This window comes from Schistocerca gregaria, chromosome 6, assembly GCF_023897955.1.
Source record: "Schistocerca gregaria isolate iqSchGreg1 chromosome 6, iqSchGreg1.2, whole genome shotgun sequence".
NCBI lineage: Eukaryota > Metazoa > Arthropoda > Insecta > Orthoptera > Acrididae > Schistocerca > Schistocerca gregaria.
This window is the reverse complement of record NC_064925.1, coordinates 478,825,069-478,849,236: the sequence shown is the minus strand read 5'-3', so window position 1 is coordinate 478,849,236 and position 24,168 is coordinate 478,825,069. Positions and strand designations below refer to the sequence as shown.

Sequence of the window (24,168 nt, the reverse complement as noted above, 5' to 3'; positions counted from 1 at the left end):
AAACTGATAATTAACAATTACAATACATTTATTATCTCTGACATTTTGTGTTATTGGATGTAATTCAATTCTGTACGTTATTATGCAAGAAATAGGATGTTGGTAAATCTCCTAAACTCTCATGATCTGGTGCAGACTACATTATTTCCAATCAGTGTGCAGGAGAACAGTAGTACAGCAATAGATAATATTTTTATTGATTCTTCATTACTAGATGGGCATTCAGTTAGTAAAAAATACACAAATTTTAACACCAAAAGGCTTTTGTACTCAAACAAATGTTACATATAATTACAAACTAAGTAGGAAAGCTAATACAATGGCAATAGAGAATTTTTTAAACCTCACTGAGGAACAGTAGTGGAAGGATGTTTATAGTGCCGATAACATTTATGACAAATATAATGCTTTCTTTAGCATATTTCACATGCTCTTCGAGAGTTGCTTTCCATTCGAACATAATAAACAGGGCACTAAAAGTAAAAGGCAGCCTGGGTGGCTGACTAGTGGGATAAGGATGTCATGTAGAACAAAGTGGGGACTATATCAAAACGTTACAAGTAGTCGCATTCAAGCTACAGTAGCCCATTACAAACAGTATTTCAAGGTGCTTAACAATGTTATTAGGAAAGTAAAGAGTATTTGGTATGCAAATAGAATAGCTAATTCACAGGATAAAATTAAAACCATATGGTCAGTTGTGAAGGAAGAGTCTGGTCAGCAGCACAAGGTCGACAATATAAAGTCAGTTTCTAGTAAAAGTATTTCTGTTACTCATAAGTCAGATATATATATGCAGTATTTAATAATCATTATCTGAGGGTTACTGGTGAATTAAATAAAACTTAGATTCTACAGGGTATCATATAACTCTCTTGGAAAATTCCTTTCCGAGATTGATGTCTGAAATACTCCTCTGTGATACTGACATGGGGAAGATTGAATCAATAATTAAATCACTGAAGACTAAGGGGCTAAGGACTCTCATTGAAAGGATGGGAGTGCCTAGCAGAATGTTAATGTACTGTGCTCCACATGTTAGCCCTGTACTTAGCCATAATTCTAATTTTTCCTTTATCTTGAACGATTAAACGTACTCAGTAGTAAAGCCACTTTATAAACAGGGAGAAACGGATAATGTAGACCTATTTCTATGCCATCAATCCTTGCTAAAGTAATTGGAAAGGCTGGGTATGTAAGATAATTGAGCATTTTCAATTTAAGTAATGTGTTTGATTGTGTTGATCACAAAATATTGCTCCAGAAGTTGGACCATTATGGAATACGAGGAGCAGCTCACAATTGGTTCACCTCTTACTTCAACAACAGACAGCAAAAGGTCATTATTCACAGTACTGAGAATGTGGGGTTTGAGTGGGGAACAGTCAAATGGGAGGGGGGTGTGCCCCAGGAATCAGTGTTGGGGCCACTCCTGTTCCTTATTTATGTAAATGATATGCTCTCTAGTGTTACAGGTAAATCTAAAATACTTCTGTTTGCTGATGACACTAACCTGGTAGTAAAGGATGTGGTGTGCAACATTGGCTCTGTTTCAAATAGTGCAGTTCATGACACAAATTCACAGCTTGTAGAAAATAAACTAACACTAAATCACAGCAAGACTCAGTTTTTGCCGTTTCTAACCCATAATTCAACAAAACCCAACATTTGAATTTCACAGAATGAGCATACGATTCAAATTGAATAGTTCATATTTCTAGGTGTTCAGATAGATAGTAAACTGTCGTGGAAAGCCCACATTCAGGAGCTTGTTCAAAGACTTAACGCTGAAATTTTAACTACTCAAACAGTATCTGAAGTAAGTGATCATTTGACACGAACATTACTCTACTGTGCTTATTTTCATTCATTTATGTAATATGGTATTATTTTTGAGGCAACTCTTCCCATTTTCAAAGGTACTCTACTATGCTTATTTTCATTCATTTATGTCATATGGTATTATTTTTGGGGAAACTTCCCATTCTCAAAGGATATTTTTGGCTCAGAAATGGGCAGTTCGGGCAATAAGTGGTGTAAGTTTGGGAGTGTGTGTGTGTGTGTGTGTGTGTGTGTGTGTGTGTGTGAGAGAGAGAGAGAGAGAGAGAGAGAGAGAGAGAGAGAGAGAATATATTTTCCTTGAATTCCTATATATCAGCTTATTTCCAAGAATTAGCAGCTTTCACTCAGTTAATACTAGGCAGAAATCCAATCTGAATTTGGATTGCACTTAACTCTCGTGCAGAAAGGCATACAGTATACTGCTGCATCCATTTTCAATAAGATACCACAGGAATTCAAAAATATTAGCAGTAATCCACGTGCTTTCAAATCAAAACAGAAGAGTTTCCTCATGGTTCACTTCTTCTACTCTGTCAAGGAGTTCCTTGAAAAATTAAGCTGATTCCTATGTTTCATTGTTGACTGCGTTTACTTAAACTTATGGTTTGACTTTTTTTGGATTCATAAACATTTTATTTTATCTGTTATTACTTTTATGTTGAAATTTCATGTACTGACACGTTCCATGACCTTGGAGATTTGCTCCTCGATTTGGTTCTACAGAACCAGACTTGTAAATAAAAATAAATAAATTTCACGGAGCTCTTGGGGGTCGATCATTGCTCATGTCCGTAGGTATAACCTAAATTACCCTACACGTGACCCCTGGGTGGTGCTAAATGAGCAACAGTGTTATAAGTGATATACAATATGGCCGGAAACATAACTAATACTGTCCTTTGCAGGATCATCCAACTAGAAACGAGAAACACCTAGTTCGTATTATGCAGCTTAATATTGAAGGCATACACTCTGCCAAATGTGAGTATCTACAGAAACAAAATAGAAAGAAACTTCCACATGGGAAAAATATATTAAAAACAAAGATTCCAAGACTTACCAAGCGGGAAAGCGCCGGCAGACAGGCACAATGAACAAAACACACAAACACACACACAGAATTACTAGCTTTCGCAGCCGATGGTTGCTTCTTCAGGAAGGAGAGGGAAAGACGAAAGGATGTGGGTTTTAAGGGAGAGGGTAGGAGTCATTCCAATCCCGGGAGCGGAAAGACTTCCCTTAGGGGGGAAAAAAAAGGACAGGTGTACACTCACACACACACACACACACACACACACACACACACACACACACACACACACACACATATCCATCCGCACATACACAGACACAAGCAGACATATTTAGGCAAAGAGTAAGGGCAGAGATGCCCTAAGGGAAGTCTTTCCGCTCCCGGGATTGGAATGACTCCTACCCTCTCCCTTAAAACCCACATCCTTTCGTCTTTCCCTCTCCTTCCTGAAGAAGCAACCATCGGTTGCGAAAGCTAGTAATTCTGTGTGTGTGTGTGTGTGTGTGTGTGTGTGTGTGTGTGTGTGTGTGTGTGTGTGTGTGTGTGTTTTGTTCATTGTGCCTGTCTGCCGGCGCTTTCCCGCTTGGTAAGTCTTGGAATCTTTGTTTTTAATATATCTACAGAAACAACTGCATGAACTTAACATTGATGTCAACATTCAAGAAACACATACCAAAGATGAGCAAGATCTTCAGTGTAGAGGACGAATACCTGGTTATACACTGGTCGAAGCTATCCCCCATCTACAATATGGAACAGCCAACTATGTGAAGTCATTCCTAAACTGATTCTACAGACATTAATCACATCTACACAATAGTAACCCAGATAAATGAATTAAAAATTGTCAACCTGTACAAGCCTCTAAGTGTGGACTGGACCCCCACAGTTCTGCCGGCTTTCGATCATCCTTGTATATACACTGGAGACTTTAACAGCCATCACATGGACTGGCGGTACGACACCATCGATGTCAATGGGGAGTTACTAGCTCAATGGGCAGAAACTACCAGCATGCACTTGGTCTTTGATGCGAAAGACAAGGGAACCTTCCACTTGGCACGCTGCAAAAAGGATTACAACCCAGACTTGGTATTTGTGTCCAAAGATCAGCTAGATCAACCACTTAACGCCACTCGTACTGTTCTGTCTAACTTCCCAAACTGCCAACATTGTCCTGTTATGACAGAAATTGGTTTAAAAATTCTCCATGTAAACTCAATGCCCCTACCCAGATGGAATTTTCAACAAGTTAACTGGGATGGATTCTCAAAAGACCTTGACTCCGACTTAGCTGCGAAGAACTTACAGACAACAGCAAAGAACTATGATGAATTCATTAGACTAGTTATCAAAGCTGCTAAGTCAAACATTCCTAGGGGTTATAGAAAGGAAAGTGTGGCTGGCTGGAACCAAGAATCTGAGACTCTATATCAAGAATAGCAAAGTTCTAAAACCAAATAGAGGGTATCACAGCTACTTCACTCTTTAAACAAGAACAGACGAGAGAAATGGGAAACAACACTCAAAGAAATGAACTTTGCCAAGTCAAGTAGAAAAGCATGGAGAGTCTTGAATGGGCTATCTGGCAAGCAACACCTCGAAAAGTCATATCCTAAATTGAGTCCCAACCTCATTGCCAACTGGATCGCAGACCTCACAAGGGCAAAGAGAGACAAGAATCATACTTGAGCAGTAAAATGTAAACTCTCTAACCTCAAGCGCAATGCCCCAAGAAATGGGCCATTTTCCAGGCCCTTCCCCATAGTGGAAGTAGAAAGTGCTGTCAAGCAACTGAAAGTTGGTAAGGCTGCTGGCCCCGACATCTATAATAAATTTATTAAGAACATGGGCCCACACTGCATACGCTGGCTCACTTCCCTCTTCACTTACTTACTCAAAGAGATATAAACTGCCGAAAGTTATAGCCACTCTCAAACCTGACAAGCCTGAAGACAGCCCTGAAAGCTACCACCCTACAGCACTGCTCAGTTGTACATTCAAACTTTTGAAACGAGTCGTCTTAACCAGAATAGCACTGTACATCGAGGCTGCTACCCTTCCTGAACAAGCTGGCTTCAGACAAGGACGCAGCTACACCGATCAAGTTCTTGCCCTAACTACCCATATTGAAGCAGGTTTCTATGGCCATCTGAAGTCAACAGCTGTCTTCATCGACCTGACAGACGTGTATGACACTGTCTGCCGACAGGGCCTGATTACAAGCTACTGCAAGTTGTACGAAGTCGAGAATCTAATATCCAGCATGCTTACTGAAAGGCAATTTGACGTGTTTCTAGGTGGCTCTAAAAGCCACAAACAGAAACTAAATTATGGACTACCACAGGGATCTGTTTCAGCCCCATCACTATTCAATTTCTACATTAATAATTTACCAACCACAATATCCACTAAATTCATCTATGCTGATGACATCACAATGGTAGTACAGAGCAGTATTTAGAAGATGGTGAATGAATTCTTACGGAGGATCTGGAAAAGATGTCAACTTTCTTTAAGACCTGGAGATTGATCCCAAGCACATCAAGAATTGAAGTCTCTTGTTTCCATCTAGCGAATCGTGATGCGAACCACAAACCAAGAGTTCTGTTCAATGGACAAACGTTGAGGTATAATCCTTTCCCAAAATATCTCGGAATCACTCTAGATAGAACCCTGAGCTACAAAGCACACATCACCAAGCTTTCTCATAAAGTTGCTGCAAGGAACAACATACTACATAAGCTCATTGGTACCACCTGGGGAACCTCTGCTGACTGTCAGTGTTTAAATGGCATCAGTCTTGTGTACTCTGCTGCCGAGTACTGTGCACCTGTCTGGTTGGAGAGTGTACATGTGAAGAAGGTAGACACAAAACTTAACGACAGAATGTGCTGCATTACTGGTTCCATCAAATCAACCCCATGCCACTGGTTACCTGTACTGAGTCACATCTCTCCACCTCACTTAAGGCGGAAACAAGCTCTACTGAGGGAGGCCAAGAAAATCTCTGCAACAACTTCTCTACCCCTGCACCAGGAATTCGGTCATCCGCCACAGCAACGATTGCGATCAAGAAGACCAGCAAGTATCACTGCAGGACAAGTCATCGCGGGTGCTTTTGATCTAAAAGAAAGCTGGAGGCATGAATAATCAACAAAAACATTTGGAACAAGAGCCCATCACCTTGATCCCACAAAGAAGCCACAATGTTTTGATCTGCCAAGGAAACTTGCTGCCGCCTCAACAGGTTAAGGACTGGACACGGTTGTTGTAACTACTTCAGGTACAAATGGGGCTGGATCAGTTCACCAATGTGTGAATGTAATCAAGAAGAGCAGACAATGGTGTCCACTTCATTCATACCCTGGAATTCCCGATGACTTTTTCATTTTCACACCCAGCTTAATTAACTGGTTGAAAAACATGGACTTTAAGGTTTAACCTTGTCTACATCTACATCTACATCATTACTCTGCAATGCACATTTAAGTGCTTGGCAGAGGGTTCATCGAACCACAATCATACTATCTCTCTACCATTCCACTCCCGAACAGCGCACGGGAAAAACGAACACCTAAACCTTTCTGTCCGAGCTCTGATTTCTCTTATTTTATTTTGATGATCATTCCTACCTATGTAGGTTGGGCTCAACAAAATATTTTCGCATTTGGAAGAGAAAGCTGGTGACTGAAATTTCGTAAATAGATCTCGCCGCGACTAAAAACATCTTTGCTTTAATGACTTCTATCCCAACTCGCGTATCATATCTGCCACATTCTCTCCCCTATTACGTGATAATACAAAATGAGCTGCCCTTTTTTGCACCCTTGCGATGTCCTCCGTCAATCCCACCTGGTAAGGATCCCACACCGCGCAGCAATATTCTAACAGAGGACGAATTAATATAGTGTAAGTTGTCTCTTTATTGGACTTGTTGCTTCTTCTAAGTGTCCAGCCAATGAAACGCAACCTTTGGCTTGCCTTCCCCACAATATTATCTATGTGATCTTTCCAACTGAAGTTGTTCGTAATTTTAACATCCAGGTACTTAGGTGAATTGACAGCCCTGAGAATTGTACTATTTATCAAATAATCGAATTCCAAAGGATTAATTTTGGAAATCATGTGGATCACCTCACACTTTTCGTTATTTAGCGTCAACTGCCACCTGCCACACCATACAGCTATCTTTTCTAAATCGCGTTGCAACTGATACTGGTCTTCGGATGACCTTACTAGATGGTAAATTACAGAGAACTGCTCAGATTGTCATCCAGGTCATTTATATAGATCAGGAACAGCAGAGGTCCCAGGACGCTTCTCTGGGGAACACCTGATATCACTTCAGTTTTACTAGATGATTTGCCGTCTATTACTACGAACTGCGACCTTCCTGACAGGAAATCATGAATCGCACAACTGAGACGATACCCCATAGGCCCACAGCTTGATTAGAAGTCGCTTGTGAGGTACGGTGTCAAAAGCTTTCCGGAAATCTAGAAATACGAAATCAACTTGAGATCCCCTGTCATCTTATATCATATGTATATTGCATAAAATCATTTGCCTTATATCAGCTGTATATTGTATAAAATCACCATATGATTAAATAAATAAATCTTCTACACCATCCGCTCCATGAACTCCTATCTCCATCTCAGAAAGTAGGGTCATCTGACTGATACACACTTCTGTACTGTCACTGATCATTAGCTCTGGTACCATCACCTACAGTTTAAAACACTTCCCAACAGTGTGGTGCTCACCACTTATCGACTGGTCTTAGTCACAAACATCTTTTCTCTGACATATGTATTTAAGGATCCCTCATTTAAGGAATGGGATGTATCACTACAAGTTGGCTGATTTCAACAATGTCTCATTGATATTATAATCATAGGACACTACATTTTTTCATTTTGTGAAGTGCACAATTTTACATTTCTGAACATTTAAAGCAAGTTGCCAATCTTTGCATCATTTTGAAATCTGATCAAGATCTGACTGAATATTTATGCAGCTTCATTCAGATAGTTTTTTAATTACAGATAAATGCATCATCTGCAAAAAGTATGAGGTTACTATTAATGTTTTCTGTGAGGTCATTAATATACAAAATGAGCAGCAAGTGTCCCAACACACTTCCAGGGGGGACACCCAAAGTTATTTCTACATCTACAATGACTCTCAGTCCAAGATAACATGCTGCATGCTCCCTAACAAAATGTCCTCAATCCAGTCACAATTTTCACTTCATATCCCATATGATCAAACTTATGGCAATAAGTTTAGATATGGTACTGGGTCAAATGCTTTTTGAGAGTCAAGAATACTGCATCTACCCGACTGCCTTGATCTAAAACTTTCAGTAAGTCATATGAGAAAAGTGGGAGTTAGTTTTCACGTGATTGATGTTTTCAGAATCCATGCAGGTTGGCAATGAAGAAGTCATTCTGTTCAAGACAACTCATTATGTTTGAGCTTAGAATATGTGCTAAAATTCTAGAAGTCACAGCTGTTGAGGATACTTGACGGTAGCTTTGTGCATCATGTCTTGTACATGGGTGTGATCTGTGCTTTTTTCAAAGAACTGGACAACATTTTTTGTCCTCTTTCGGGCTCTGGAACTATGTTCAATTTTAATGGCTTCAGCTGTTTCTCAACACAACTGGCACTATGCTTATTTCATTCATCTTTTCAGTGGTACCAGGATTAAATTGGGGCAAATCCCCAGGGTTTTCCTTCATAAAGGAACATTTGAAAACAGAGTTAAGCATAGCAGCTTTTGCTTTGTTACCCTCAACTTCAGTTCTTATCTCATTTGCTAGGGACTGGACACTAACATTGGTGCCACTAATAGCTTTTATATACAAATAGAATTTCTTTGGGTTTAGAAATAGAGCATTTGATTATGTTCTGTTTCAGTAATCATTAAAGGTAGCGTACATTGTTCTCTTACTCGTATTCTCCAGTTTTTTCTGCCACCCTAGCCATTATCTCATCTAAGACCATAATGAAGAGGAGAGGTGACAATGCACTGCTCTGTTTCAAACCACTTGATTCCTGGTATCAATTCTTGCTTTCATTTCCTACTTTCACACAACTCAAGGCTTCCACAGCACATCCTTTTGTACCTCACAACTATCAATTATGCTACATTTTCAATAATGGCAATAGTGTCTACATTAGAGTATGCAACATATATACCACTGTCTAAAGGCTGCTAACCACTGTCATTATCTAATATTTAAGTAACACATTTTACCAAGAATGACACACTTATGTAAATTCATCAATGTGCTGTGACATCGAAATGCCACAGTTTCATAGCACACTAGTTATAATCCGAAAAGTATCAAATACAAGAAGCCTTTTGCTACTGCCATTTTATAACAACAAACTACACCAAAAATCTAATGTTTTCAAGAAATACTCAATGGGTAGTGCTTTGAAGTGGCATATATCCATAGCATGTATGCTTTAATATAAAAACAACCAAATTTGGTGTTTAGCTTCAGATGACTTAATTCAGTATAGTGTCTCCTAAGTTTTGCTTGGGACATAAAAGTGATATTGTGTCTCACTGGCCACGTTGTTTCCCACGAGTCAAAAATCCAAAATGGCAGATGCTTCCTTTCACACTTCACAATGTAGTGGAATATGAAATTCCACACTGTGCTCCTTGTCCAAGAATGTTTTCACATTCCGTGAGAGGGTGTCTTAAAGGTAGGCTCTGAATTGTGCCAATCTTTAGGGATGAGAAATATCGAAAAGTGTCAAAGCTCTGAAGTAATCATGCAAGTGTCACACTATTTAGTATTCTCATAAGTCGCTCTTCTCTTTAAAAAAAAAAAAAAAAAAAAAAAAAAAAAAAAAAAAAAAAAAAAAAAAAAAAAAAAAAAATTATATATATATATATATATATATATATATATATATATTAAAAACAAAGATTCCAAGACTTACCAAGCGGGAAAGCGCCGGCAGACAGGCACATGAACAAAACACACAAACACACACACAGAATTACAAGCTTTCGCAACTGGCAGTTGCTTCGTCAGGAAAGAGGGAAGGAGAGGGAAAAATGAAAGGATGTGGGTTTTAAGGGAGAGGGTAAGGAGTCATTCCAATCCCGGGAGCGGAAAGACTTCCCTTAGGGGAAAAAAAGGACAGGTGTACACTCGCACACACACACACATATCCATCCGCACATACCATATATAAATATATATATATATATAATAAAATTTTAAAAAAATCTGTCTTTTCACTAGCTAGAGGATACAAAACAAGCACAGTTATTTAGGGGTCACAATAATTACATGTACCGAGCAGGAAGAGGAGAATGGGTAAGAGCGACTACCTCAATCAACATGAGCATTGTAGGTATTTTGGTGTTGTGTTTTAGTGTGTGTCTGTGATGGGTTTGTTGGTGTGGCGAGTAAAGGGACTACACTGCTGGGTTATCAGTCCAGTGTCTGTGTGGTGGTGTGTGTACATGTGTTACTAGACAAAGAATTAGTGCACAAAACCTAGTGCGAGCGCAGTGTTTTGTTACGTGTTTCTGTGGCTCTTGCATCAATATGAGTGGTTGGTTTTCCATTATTTTATGTATTGCTCTTTTTATGGTAAACTGTGCAAAATGGTTTTCAGTACTGTTTATATTAAACAAACAAGTGTATTTAAAAAAAAAAAAAAAACAATGTTACCATCACACCACAACCTATACCTTATTCTACATTTCAACATAATTTTCACCAATTTTACATCACCCACTATAACAAAAACAACCTCCTGAATTGCAGTATCATAAAAATCTGCCACCTGACCATGGCTGCAGAGCTGTTTTGACATCATCATTATTTATTGATTGTCATGGTGCTGACCATTCGTATTTGTCTCCCCCCCTCCGGGCGCCACCACAAAAAAGCAGGAATTGGTAGTAATCACTAAGCACCAGCACCATAAAATGAAATGAGATATTGTCTCATGGTGCAGTATGTGGATGAACATTGTCACAAAGCAACAAAACCCATTTACTGAGCTTGAACTCCTAACTTTCAATAGTTTAAATGTTCTGTAAGAATTTTACAAAGCACATCTCTTGAAACTCGAGGAAAATCATTAAATAAAGACTATATCAGGAAGTGTCCAATTTCTTGGACTTTTGCACAGGTCCATTTCACACTTTACCATGGATGTAAGTAAATGCTTTAAATGCTTTATTCAAATATCTTACCATTCCACTACTGATTTTTTCCCAAAAACTTCATTAGTTTGCCGATGAACTTTAACAGCTTCCACATCTTTTGTAATCAGAAAACTAATCACTGAGTATATTTCACACTTGATAGGATAATCTAAATAATTAATGAAAAATCTCATATAAAGATGTGAAACAAATACTAACAAAGAGATAGGGGGGCTGGCCAGTACTTACCTCAGCTCAGCACAGCCGATAGATACAGAAAAAACAACCGAAAATTTACGTTCCTAGCTTTCAGAATAAATGTTCCTTCATCAGGGAGGAGAGAGGGGAAAGAAAGGGAGGAAGGGAAAGTGGATTTAGTTACTCACAACCCAGGTTATGAAGCAACAGGGAAAGGAAAACAGGGAGGGTAGCAAGGATGGAGGCATGGTTGTCAGAGGGAAGCCAAAGATATTCTCCTGTAGGTACTGTGCCAGCTTCAAACCAAAGAGGATGCATACAGAAGTAAAGAGGTATATAGTATAAAGATGTAGGATGAAAAGATGCATGAATGGCTAAAGAGGAAAGGGAAAGAGGAGAAGACTGAAGATTAAATGGGAGTGAGGTTGTTTAACATAGGTTCAGTCCAGGGGGATGGCGGGATGAAAGGATGTGTTGGAGTGCAAGTTCCCATCTCCGCAGTTCAGCTGGTGTTGGGTGGGAGAAGCCAAATGGCATATACGGTGTAGCAGGTTCCTAGAATTATGCTGGAGGGCATGCTCCACTACTGGGTATTGGACATCTCCTAGGCGGACAGTTCGTCTGTGTCCGTTCATGCGCTCGGCCAGTTTAGTTGTTGTCATACCAATGTAAAAGGCTGTGCAGTGCAGGCATGTCAGCTGATAAATGACATGTGTAGTTTCACACGTGGCCCTGCCTTGAATTGTGTATGTTTTACCAGTAGCGGAGCTGGAGTAGGTGGTTGTGGGGGGATGCATGGGGCAGGTTTTGCAGCGGGGTCGGTTACAGGGGTAGGAACCGCTGGGTAGAGAAGGTAGTCTGGGAATATTGTAGGGTTTAACGAGGATGTTACGGAGGTTAGGGGGGCGACGAAAGGCAACTCTGGGTGGTGTGGGGAGAATTTTGTCATGTTACCATGTTGCCTACCCAACACCAGTCCTCTGAACTGCGAAGATGGGAACTTGCACTCCAACACATCCTTTAATCCCGCCATCCCCCTGGACTGAACCTACGTTAAACAACCTCACTCCCATTTACTCTTCAGTCTACTCCTCTTTCCCTTTTCTCTTTAGCCATTCATGCATCTTTCCATCTTACATCTTTATACTTTATACATCTTTACTTCTGTATGCATCCTCTTTGGTTTGAAACTGGCACAGTACCTACAGTAGAATATCTTTGGCTTCCCTCTGACAACCATGCCTCCATCCTTGCTACCCTCCCTGTTTTCCTTTCCCTGTTGCTTCATAACCTGGGTTGTGAGTAACTAAATCCACTTTCCCTTCTTCCCTTTCTTTCCCCTCTCTCCTCCCTGATGAAGGAACATTTATTCCGAAAGCTAGGAACGTAAATTTTCGGTTGTTTTTTCTGTATCTATCGGCTGTGCTGAGCTGAGGTAAGTACTGGCCAGCCCCCCTATCTCTTTGTTAGTATTTGTTGCACTTGATAGGATTTCAGTTAATTGAAGTTTGTTGAAATTTCTCTAGGTGTTTCATAGTAAAGCTGACTTATCAATTCCCTCCCCCTTCTCCGATATCCACACCCACTCCAAGAAATGCTAGGTAGTTCAGTCACTATAGTTTTCCTGATTTTATACAACATACATTTGATATAAGGCAAATGATTTTACACAATATACATATAAGATAAGATTAAACCTTTAACTCCGTGTTTTTCAACCAGTTAATTAAGCTGGGTGTGAGAGTGAAGAAGTCATCGGGAATTCCAGGGTATGAATGAAGTGGACAGCGTTGCACTAAATTTTCAATTGTCTGCTCTTCTTGATTACATTCACGCATTGGTGAACTGATTCAGCCCCATTTGTACCTGAAGTAGCTACAGCAACCATGTCCGGTCCTTAACCTGTTGAGATGGCAGCAAAGTTTCCTCGGTAGGTCAAAACTTTTTGGCTTCTTTGTGGGATCAAGGTGATGGGCTCTTGTTCCAAATGTTTTTGTTGACCATTCATGCTTCCAGCTTTCATTTAGATCAAAAGCATCCGCGATGAGTTGTCCTGCAGTGATACTTGCTGGTCTTCTTGATCGCAATCGTTACTGTGGTGGATGACAGAATTCCTGGTGCAGTGGTAGAGAAGTTGTTGCAGTGATTTTCTTGGCCTCCCTCAGTAGAGCTTGTTTCCACTATAAGTGAGATGGAGGGATGTGACTCAGTACAGGTAACCAGTGGCATGGGGTTGATTTGATGGAACCAGTAATGCAGCACATTCTGTCGTTAAGTTTTGTGTCTACCATCTTCACATGTACACTTTCCAACAAGACAGGTGCACAGTATTTGGCAGCAGAGTACACAAGACTGATGCCAGTTAAACACAGACAGTCAGCAGAGGTTCCCCAGGCGGTACCACTGAGCTTATGTAGCATGTTGTTCCTTGCAGCAACTTTATGAGAAAGCTTGGTAATGAGCTCTTTGTAGCTCAGGGTTCTATCTAGAGTGACTCTGAGGTATCTTGGGAAAGTTCGCATCACGATTCGCTAGATGGAAACAAGAGACTTCAGTTTTGTTATCAGAATTGACTGATCAGTCCATAAATCCTATGGATTCAACACTAACAGTTTTATTCATAATGTTTTTTGTATGTCAACCCACTAATACACCAGCCCAGAGCTAAGGGTACCAAGTGTCCCATTTCTTCTATCTTTACCAGAAACATTCCAGGACAATTGCTTTTATCTTGAGTTTGCATTACTAAGGAACTAATTTTTTTATGTTACATAGTTTGTGTGTGTTCTTGAAATGACCTTAACCACGATTCCATGCAAACACACTAGGTGACAGAGCTGTGCTTACCAACACACTTCTCTGGTTCTTGGCACATTAGTTATGGTGACACACTAGATGCTGATTGAGACCGAAGAGTGAACATTAAATTCTGTGTTAAGCTCAAGAAAACGTGGACAGTGATTAAGCAAGAATACCCAGACATGACACTTTCAAGGAAATGTTTTGTGAAGGCGGAAATTCAGAGCAAGAGAATCCCAGAGTTGTTGGACATCTACAATATATATTGATGCAAACGTTTTACTGCAAGAAGATCATCATATAACTTCAATTATGATACGTATCATAAGATTTTACACGAAGAATCAGGGAAACAGAAACTTATTGCAAAACTCATCCCTCACAGGCTAGCAGATGAACAAGAGGAGGAAAGGTGAAAAATTTCTGCTGAACTATTGGATAGAGCCATATGTGATTCCATATATCTGTCAAAGATTATTACTGGGGATGAAAGTTGGTGCTACCAGTATGATCCACATAGTAAGCATCAAAGTGCTGAATGGCAGATTCCTGGATCACCAGCCTTGAAAACAGTCTATGACATCCTTCGAGAACAAGGAAAATGTTGATTGCATTCTTTGAGAGTGAAGGATTAGTTCACCATGGGTGTGTTCTTCCTGGTCAAACAGTGAACCACCACACTCTTTACATCTAATAAATCTTGTAACGTTTACAACAAGCAATTCGACACTGCCACCCTGATTTGCAGTGTTCCCACAACTGGTCCTTACTGCACGACCCCATACTGCTTTATCTGTTAACGAGTATCTGGCCAAACATTCTGTTATTGCCATTTCACATCCACCACACTCGCCCGACGTCTCGCCTCGTGATTTTTTCTTGGTTCTGTGAGTGAAAAGAGGACTGAAAGGAAAGGTTCAAAAAGATATCACAGACAACTGAGCTTACAAGTATCGCAGTTGAAAAGTTTTCTACTTCCTTCCAAGACCTCCAGAAACATTGGCAATTGTGTATAGATAGCTAAGGGGACTACTTTGATAGGTGCTAGGAACATTACTTGGTAAGAGCAATTTTCTATTTTTTAAAAACACTGTCATGGAGATTTTCTGAGACAGGGAGTACATACCAGCTTTTTACAAAATAGAAAAGTAAAAATTACTGTGTTAAAATTATTGGAGTAAGCACAAGTAGTTATATGCAATTAAATGAGTTACCTATTTTTGCACTCTGCAGTAGCTTTTTCTTTTTGTTAACATATGATTTCACTTGTTGCTCATCACTGAAGGTTCATAAATGGAGCATGAGTAATTAGTGAATTGAAAGCATCCACTGTTCAGTTCCTTACATTCTATGACTTACCCTTCTAAATGTAGATGGCGTCCGAAATGCATAATACTGAGCTAATGAGCAGAAATCATTGACATCATCTGCCTCTAAGGCACATGGCATTGATGACAGAATATCTATAATTTCTTGTTTGTTACTGTTTTTCAGTCCAATTATCTGAGACCTGAAACAAATAAAGGAAACAAGATTACATCACACACACTACAAATTGTCTACAATTAAGGGTACTGCTAATTGAGATGTTGATCATGATTCTTATTTAAATAATATCCAATTTTTATGGTTCAAATATGATGTGTGTATTTAATGTAATGAATGGTCTAGCAGTATTATCGAGACTTACATGCAAACAATAAATCATCTGGAAAACAAAAGCAATCTTCTTTTTGTAACATTCAGCTAAAAAGTTACTAGTTTTTCCTTAATTTACAGGTAAACAGACACTAGGTGTAAAGTACTTTATTATAACAGACATGTGATTAACACTGTTTACAATGATGCAGCTTTTATAGCTCACTTATTCAATTTATATTCTCTGTTTTCACTTATGTTTCACCCTGCTTAGCCATTTGCCTTCAACAACAGAGAAATCAGAAAAAGATACCTACTTAACATCTTTTCATTCCCACAATAAGGGAAAGTCACAGATAGCATATTATCATTTAGCTCGTTCCTGTTACCACAAATAAACAAAACAGCCCCTCTATTTCCAACTAGGCCAGAAACAAATACACTTGGGAAGATGCGTAACATTGCACTGCCTGATTATAACAGCACACAGATGATGATAAATTCAAATCTATTAATCAGTATCTCCAGCATACTGGAGTTAGAATGGATCTGCAACTGTTTTGTGATTCCAATTATATATTATGAAAACCATCTTATATTGAACAGGAAGAACATTTATTTATTGACTGATTGATGAAAAACAGTCTGAAACCTGTCATCAATAAATATATATATAGATAGATAAATATTCTTCCTGTTTACTGTAAAGAAGTTATGTCAAATTGCAGACAGACACAATTAAAAGACACGCGCACAAAGCTTTCAGTCACAGCCTCTCTCTCTCTCTCTCTCTCTCTCTCTCTCTCACACACACACACACACACACACACACACACACACACACAAAAAAAAAAAACTGCCAACTCCAACATCTCGAGGTAGAATACCATTCTGGCCTGAGATGCTGGACTTGGAAGTCGTGTGTGTGTGTGTGTGTGTGTGTGTGTGTGTGTGTGTGTGTGTGTGTGTGTGTGTGTATTTTAGTGACAAAGACTGTGGCCAAAAGCTTTATGTGAGTGTCTTAATTGTGCCTGTTTGCAACTTGACATGTATTCTTTACTGTAAGTAGCAATCTGTCTTTTCCTACAATGTTGATATTCCTACCTGGAGTTTCCATTAATGTACTTCCAGTGCAATGTAAGATGGTTTTCATAACTGTCATCAAATCTATTAAAGTGAACGAAAATTTTCAAACAGTATGTCAAAACACTGAGAGGAAAAGTTGACCAGCAAAACCAGATCCATTATATTTACTTATAGATGCACTGCATACTCCACCAGTAGACATCAGTTTTGCAAACCAAATGTTATCGAGAAATCACAAGAAATCATAAGGTAACTGAAAATGGATTGAATTCAAAACTGTAACAGCAGCTGCCAGGAAGAAGACATACTGTCCGGTAGATTACAGTGATAACAGTTACTGTCTAGGGCCACACCTTTTTTCTGAGGTAATTAATCCCCTCTGTATGACTTGTCAGTTTAAGAAAATATGTGAGGTTTCATCAACGTACTATTCTCAGAAATATCACATTGTAGCTGCTGGTGTACAATTTCATAAACACCATTAGGAGCAAGGTCAGTCACATTGTTCACGAATTACTTATTAATATACTAGTTTGGTTTCTGCGAACCAAGAATTCAAAAATTCCTACTCAGTGCCCGTAACTTGAAGCTGTACTGTATAGCTATCAAATGATCAGGAAACTTAAAAAGTGTCGAAACTTGATGATCATTTTCTCAATAATATTCTATGAACTGTGCCAGTGTTTGAAACTGGCAGTCAATCAGAGCTTACAGAAAACCACACTAGTTGCTGTAGGTAAATCACACCTCGGGTTTCTACGCTGAATGGCCTCGGGATCATGAGCTAAACCATCAGAGTCTTGGGGTAGAAATTATCTACACATAAATGTCAGCAGGGGAGATTTGGAATTAACAAGTAAACTCGTGCATACACGACTCTTACCACATGCTTTGCAACTTGCAGCCACAAGGGGCAATACCTTATCAAAGGAGGAGTCCTCCGATTTCATTGCCGTATAGTATCTTCTGTGGAGATGATTTGGCATTACAGCCTGGCATCATAGACCAAGGGACTGCACCACTGTCATTGCCACCATTCCCACCATCACCTCAGCTGCTGATGCCAGCTGATATTGAGCTGCTCGTGAACCTCAAGAACAAAGGCAGTGTGGCATTCCCTTAATGGGGCTGGGACATAACAACCAACTGCTCCATATTACTGTCCAATGAGCACAAAATTTTGTACTTGAAGTAGTATGTGCCAATTCTAGGGGCGAGGGGTTCTTATGCTCTGGTCTGACAGTCACTTAAATAACCTGCTGGAAATTATGCACCGAGTGAGGTGGTGCAGTGTTTAGTACACTGGACTCACATTCAGGAGGACAACGGTCCAATCCTGCGTCCGGGTATCCTGATTTAGGTTTTCTGTGATTTCCCTAAATTGCTTCAGGTGAATGCTGGGATGGTTCCTTTGAAAGAGCACAGCCAACCTCCTTCCCCAGCCTTCTCTAATTTGATGAGACTGACCACCTCACTGTTTGGTCTCTTCCTACAAATCAACCCAACCTTAAATGCAAGCAATACCAAAAGTTTGTGTGTACTCTTGGAAGATGGAAAGTGGTGTTACAAACATAAAAACACCTTCAGACAACAATAGCAACATGGATTACTCAAGTGAGAGTAAATGGACGTAAATACCATTTCTCACTTACAGACTTTCAGTGGCTGTCTTTAAAGTGCTACATAATTACTGTGTTTGCATGCACTGTGGGATTTGCTTTGGCGACCTGCTGCAGTTCAAATATGAACAAAGCCTAGTTTTGGGCAACACCACATCACTTGATTTCATATTGCGTGTCTGTATCTCATGTACAACTGAGCTGTGGAGTATAAACCTCTGATCAACACCGACACAAAACTTTTTTGAAACTCAAGTGTGTGGTTATTAACTTATTTTCACACTTCCTCTCTGTGACAATACACAAACAATTCCCCAAAAATGTTCCAGTTTCCTGTACATTAAAAATTGCCTTTCTCATACACCAGTTCTATTAAATTTTCACATAATTATGGCATTTACTTCTTGATGTATTTAACAAATGTTTCTAATATTTTTTGAATCAATTACAAGTAACTGTGTTTCAGCTCTACCAACATGTCTCTCTCAATTATATTAAACCATACAGCATGGGAACAATATTGTATTTCATTACCTCGTCATTCATTCTAATACTGCACTGGCATGCAACAAAATGATTCAGTTTTAAATACATTTCAATAATTTCTCACTTTTGTTTAGTGAATGATTATCCTTATGATTTCAAGCATGCATTTCTGGTAATTTACCAGCACTTACTTTCCTCACCTTGCATTAACAAGCATTACAAGAGCAAGGAAGTAGATGAAGAATGGATCTTCTTGACGGAAATAAACATCCCACATGCAAAGTACAACAGGCAAGCTGCACGTTGCTGCAAACAGCGACTGGAACTGATAATCATGAATATATTATTAATGGAAGTTTACTGAAAAGGTAATGGTTTCTCAAGGAGAGCACATATTCAAATATGAATGGTACTATGGCGGCCAACTGGATAAAGCAACTGACCATAGATTAACACAGAAAATGATCTCAGATCAAACTGCATTTGAAACCCTGCATTGTATATATGTTAATCCCAGATTGTATAAGTGTGAAGCAGGATCATCTCTGACTGGAAAAATTTCACATGTCAAGTCAAGTTCAACTGCAATTGTCAACTCACAATCTTGTGTCTTTACAAAAAATATGTTTTTTTGTTTACTGGAAATACAGTCAAGAAGAAGTAAATAAAAAACAAGTTAACAACACGAAAAATGTTAATCAGACATGTGAATATGCCACTCTCACACTACTGAAACTCATTTTTTTTTTTTTAATGTGTAAGGTTAGGCCTTGCCGCAGTGGTCACACTGGTTCCTGCCATATCACCAAAGTTAAGTGCTGTCGGGCTGAGCTAGCACTTGGATGGGTGACCATCCGGTCTGCAGAACGCTGTGGGCAAGTGGAGTGCACTCAGCCCATGTGAGGCAAACTGAGGAGCTACTTGATTGAGAAGTAGCGGCTCCGGTCTTTTGAACTGCCACACAGCTGGGAGAGTTGTGTGCTGACCACATGCCCCTCCATATCCACATCCAGTGATGCCCGTAGGCTCAGGATGACACAGCAGCTGGTCGGTACCGTTGGGCCTTCCAAGGCCTGTTCATACAGAGGTTAATAAAGCATGGAAAGTTCTGATTGACAATTACGATTATTTAGGAATAAAGAGGATGACACCAAAAGCCAGAAGCGCTGCACTGTTGATAGGTACAAAAACAAAAGGTATACTCACCATGGGCCAGGAAAGATCTGGCAGTTGACTGAGCACAATTTAGGGAGACGTAAATATGTGTGTGTGTGTGTGTGTGTGTGTGTGTGTGTGTGTGTGTGTGTGTGTGTAAGGGGAGGGGAGGGGGGGATTAATCGGATCCCTGCTGATCTTCTGGTACATGCTATCACTCAATAAATTGTACATTTCATCATGGTATTCGTCCCGAGACAATAAAACAGTAGCAATACCATGATAAAATGTACAATTTATTGAGTGATAGCATGTACCGGAAGATCAGCAGGGATCCAACTAATCGAGTGACAAAGAAAACTCTTTCGCTTCTGAATGATTCTCCCTTTCCACCAGAAGTTGTTCGGAGATTGAAACCAAGTGGTCCGGTGCCTCCTAGACTTTATGGACTACCAAAGGTCCACAAGAAAGATGTTCCTCTACGCCCCATAGTGCGTAACATAGGCTCTCCAGCTTATGACATTGCCAAACATCTGACATCATTATTGAGCCCTCTTGTGGGAGAATGTACTCACCACAAAAGAAACTCGGCTGACTTCATTAGTAAACTGAAAGCATTGAAAATGAACCCGTCTGATATATTAGTTAGTTTTGATGTGGTGGCTTTATTTACAAGGGTTCCCCTTCCAGAATCTCTACAACTTATTGAAAGAAGTTTTGACAAAGAGATTTCAGCTTTATTTAAACATGTTCTGAACTCCACATATTTCTTATTTAACAACGAATTTTTTGAACAGACGGACGGATTCGCCATGGGTAATCCCTATCCCCTCTGGTGGCCAATTTATTTATGGAGGACTTCGAGGAGAAGGCGCTTGGCTCTGCTGACTTGAAACCCACAGTATTCTGGACGTATGTTGATGACACCTTTGTAGTTTGGCCCCATGGTGAAGACAACTTGCAAGACTTCTTAAGACATCTCAACTCCCTCCACGATCAAATAAAGTTCACAATGGAAATTGAAAAGGAGGGATGCCTTCCATTATTGGATGTTTTGGTTCGGCGCAGAGAGGATGGCACCTTTGGACATGTAGTATACAGGAAGCCTACACACACCGATCTGTATTTACATGCAAATAGCTGCCACCATCCTGCCCTGACAATTAGTGTTCTCCGAAATTTGACTCATAGAGCGCATATTATTTCTGATGAAAGCAGTCTGCAAGATGAACTTTCCCACTTACAAAGAGTGTTTGAAGACAATGGGTACTCTTCACAACAAATACAAAGGGCACTCAAAATGAAACCGAAAGAGGCCTCAAAGAAAGCAGAAGAAGATGAAACCTTTAAGTCGATGGCCTTCCTGCCATATGTGGGTAGCCTCTCATCAAAAATATGACACATTCTCGGCAGACACAAAGTAAAAGTGATTTTTCGTCCTCCACCCAAGACAGCTGCACTCGTGGGCTCTGTCAAAGATGATTTGCTGCTCCAAAAATCTGGAGTTTACAAAATTCCATGTGAATGTGGCCTTTCTTGCGTCGGACAAACAACTCATACTGTCCAAGAAAGATGTACAGAACACCAGAGGTACACATGATTTTTACAACCTAACTAGTCGGCAGTGGCAGAGCACTGTACTGATAATGGTCACAATATGTTGTATGACAAAGTCAAAATTTTGGCAACTACATCATCCTTTTGGGACTCGATAGTGAAGGAGGCAATTGAAATTCGCTTGACGATGAATTTAATTAATAGAGATAGTGGTTTCAATCTTGATAAATCATGGAATCCGGCACTTGCTGTGATTAACTCGCAAAGACATCGTCACAGTGCAGCTCACAATGATATATAGATATGCCAACATAGATCAGCTGCGGTGTCATAGATACAACTCACGCATTATGCACGTCTCTGCTGCAGACCAATGTCTCTGGCGCATCTAGGGCCGCATGCGCAGTCCCGTGACAGTCTTGTGGCTCACTCTGAAGATGGCTTAACGTTATACAGCCGAAATATTAGAAGAAGAAGGAGATTTCTTGCGGCTGCACATCCGAAACTTAATGGAACAGTCTTCGCGCCGCCAAAACCTGAAGGTTCACACTCTGTACCTTTTGTCTGTGTACCTACCAACGATGCAGCACTTCTGCCTTTTGAATAGTCTCCTTTATTCCTAAATAATTGCAAGGCTAGGTTAAGAAATTACGTTATGCAAGTAAACCATGGAAAGCCCACATTGGAATACCAATGATACACACATATTCACACAAGTAGGCACACTTCATGCATACATGACTACCATTTCTGGCCACTTTAGCCAGAATGCAACTGTTGCACTGAATGAAAGCAGCAATCAGGAATGGGCAAGGAAGGAGGAGGGATAGCAAAGGGTGGGGAGAGAGAAGAGTGCCATCAAGTAGAGCATGCAGGAGTTACTGTAGAAAGTGGCCGGTAGCTTCGGGATGCTGTGGGAGTAAGGGGGAGGGAGGGGGGGAGGCAGAAGGGAAAAGACTGGTGGGTGTGTTGGCAGAGGGTGAGCACAATAAGGGAGAAGGGGCATGAATTGGTAAGAGGTTATAGGACACTGTGGATAGAAACCGTTGGTGTGGGGACAGTAGATTATCCCAATTGAGAGTAGAACAGTTTTGGGAGCAGAAAATGTGATGTAGGGGTAACAACCACCTGCACACTTCAGAAAAGTTGGAGGTCGAGGGGAGGAGCTAGATGGCCTGGGTTGTGAAGTAGCTATTAAAATCAAGTATGTTATATTCAGCTTCATGTTGTACCACAGGGTAGTTTACTTTTCTCTTGTCTCCAGTTTGGCAGTGCCCGTTCATCCAGGTGGACAACTGTTGGTAGTCATATCAATACAAAAAGCTGTGCAGTGACTGCAGCAGATCTGGTATATGCCATGGCCACTTTCACAAGTGGCCTCGCTCTGACATGGTAGGAGAAGCCTATGGCAGGACTAGAAGAGGAAGTGCTGGGTCAGTGGACTGAGTATATCTCTGAGACACAACTGACTTCACAGACACCAGCCCAAGAACCAGCTACAAACCACCCAATATCACCCCGGACAGGAACAACTGAACTGCTGCCTTTACCAGGGCTTTGATTACCAATCATCTTGTCTTGAAATCAAGGACATCCTACCCAAGATCATTCCCACCCCTCCTAAAGTGGTATTCCGTCGCCTATCCAACCTCCATAACATCCTAGTTGTGCAGATTCTTTAAATGGTCTTTAGGCAACATAAATACTTGTAATTATTTTTATTCGCGTAGTCTCCATGCAGCAAAGATATTATAGGGAGGTATGATTACCATGCCTTAAACCAAAGCTCGATGAAATTAATCTTCAATTAATGTTCCAGAACTGCCAAGATGGATTTCTGGAATTACAATTTCTGGTGCGGCTAAACGTGCATAACTATGTCACATTATCTCTGTCCCTAACCATTATATAGTCCATCCCCATGCCATTCCCAATCTCAGCCCCTACCCACAGGGATCTTATCCCTGTGTAAGACCCAGGTGCAAGACTACCTAATCCACCACCCAGCACTTCCTACTCCAGTGCTGTCACAAGCTTGTCCTACCCCAGGAGAGGCTGGGGCCCCCAGGGGCTCAGCATTCACTTGCTGAGTACGGGCTTGGCGACCCCGGGGTCCTGAGCTGGGGACTGGTCTGCGCTGCCAGTGTCCTGTCACCGTAACCCCCGGACATGCTTCAGCGACCACCGTACGGCGCGGCGGTGAAATGTTGTGTGCTGCGGGGAATGGTAATCTTGGCTTGACCGCCTGGATTGCGAGGAAGGCCAACCTCTATAAAAACCCCTCAATCTTTCGGTGTGCTCCGCGCCTAGAAGATGCATGGCTGTTGGGGTGGAACAGTCGCAAGCGGGCAACCTCTGGGGCACCTGCCGCACCCCAGTTGTATAAGGCTTACTCAGGCACGCGGGGCTCTGTCTGAGCGGACTTTTAGTTCCCTAGCTGCTCGTGGGACCGCAATGGACCCTTCGACCTCTACATTTCCCCCTACCAGTGGCTTGGGTGGGCCGCTGGTAGGAAAACACACCCCATCGAAAAAGCGGCTACGCGCTGCGAGTCCTCCAGT

The 24,168-nt window shown here is 40.6% G+C and overlaps 1 protein-coding gene across 2 annotated transcripts in view; it reads right to left on the bottom strand.

Moving 5' to 3' along the window:
• Positions 1 to 24,168, bottom strand: part of LOC126278670 (TBC1 domain family member 23) — a 224,873-nt gene that overhangs the window by 114,988 nt on the left and 85,717 nt on the right. For both annotated transcript variants that reach the window (XM_049978909.1, XM_049978908.1), the window contains exons 5-6: positions 19,096 to 19,220; positions 15,426 to 15,576 (exon numbers count right to left, since the gene is read on the bottom strand). In XM_049978909.1, coding sequence (XP_049834866.1) covers positions 15,426 to 15,576; positions 19,096 to 19,220 — 276 coding nt within the window. The remainder of the gene's footprint in view (positions 1 to 15,425; positions 15,577 to 19,095; positions 19,221 to 24,168) is intronic.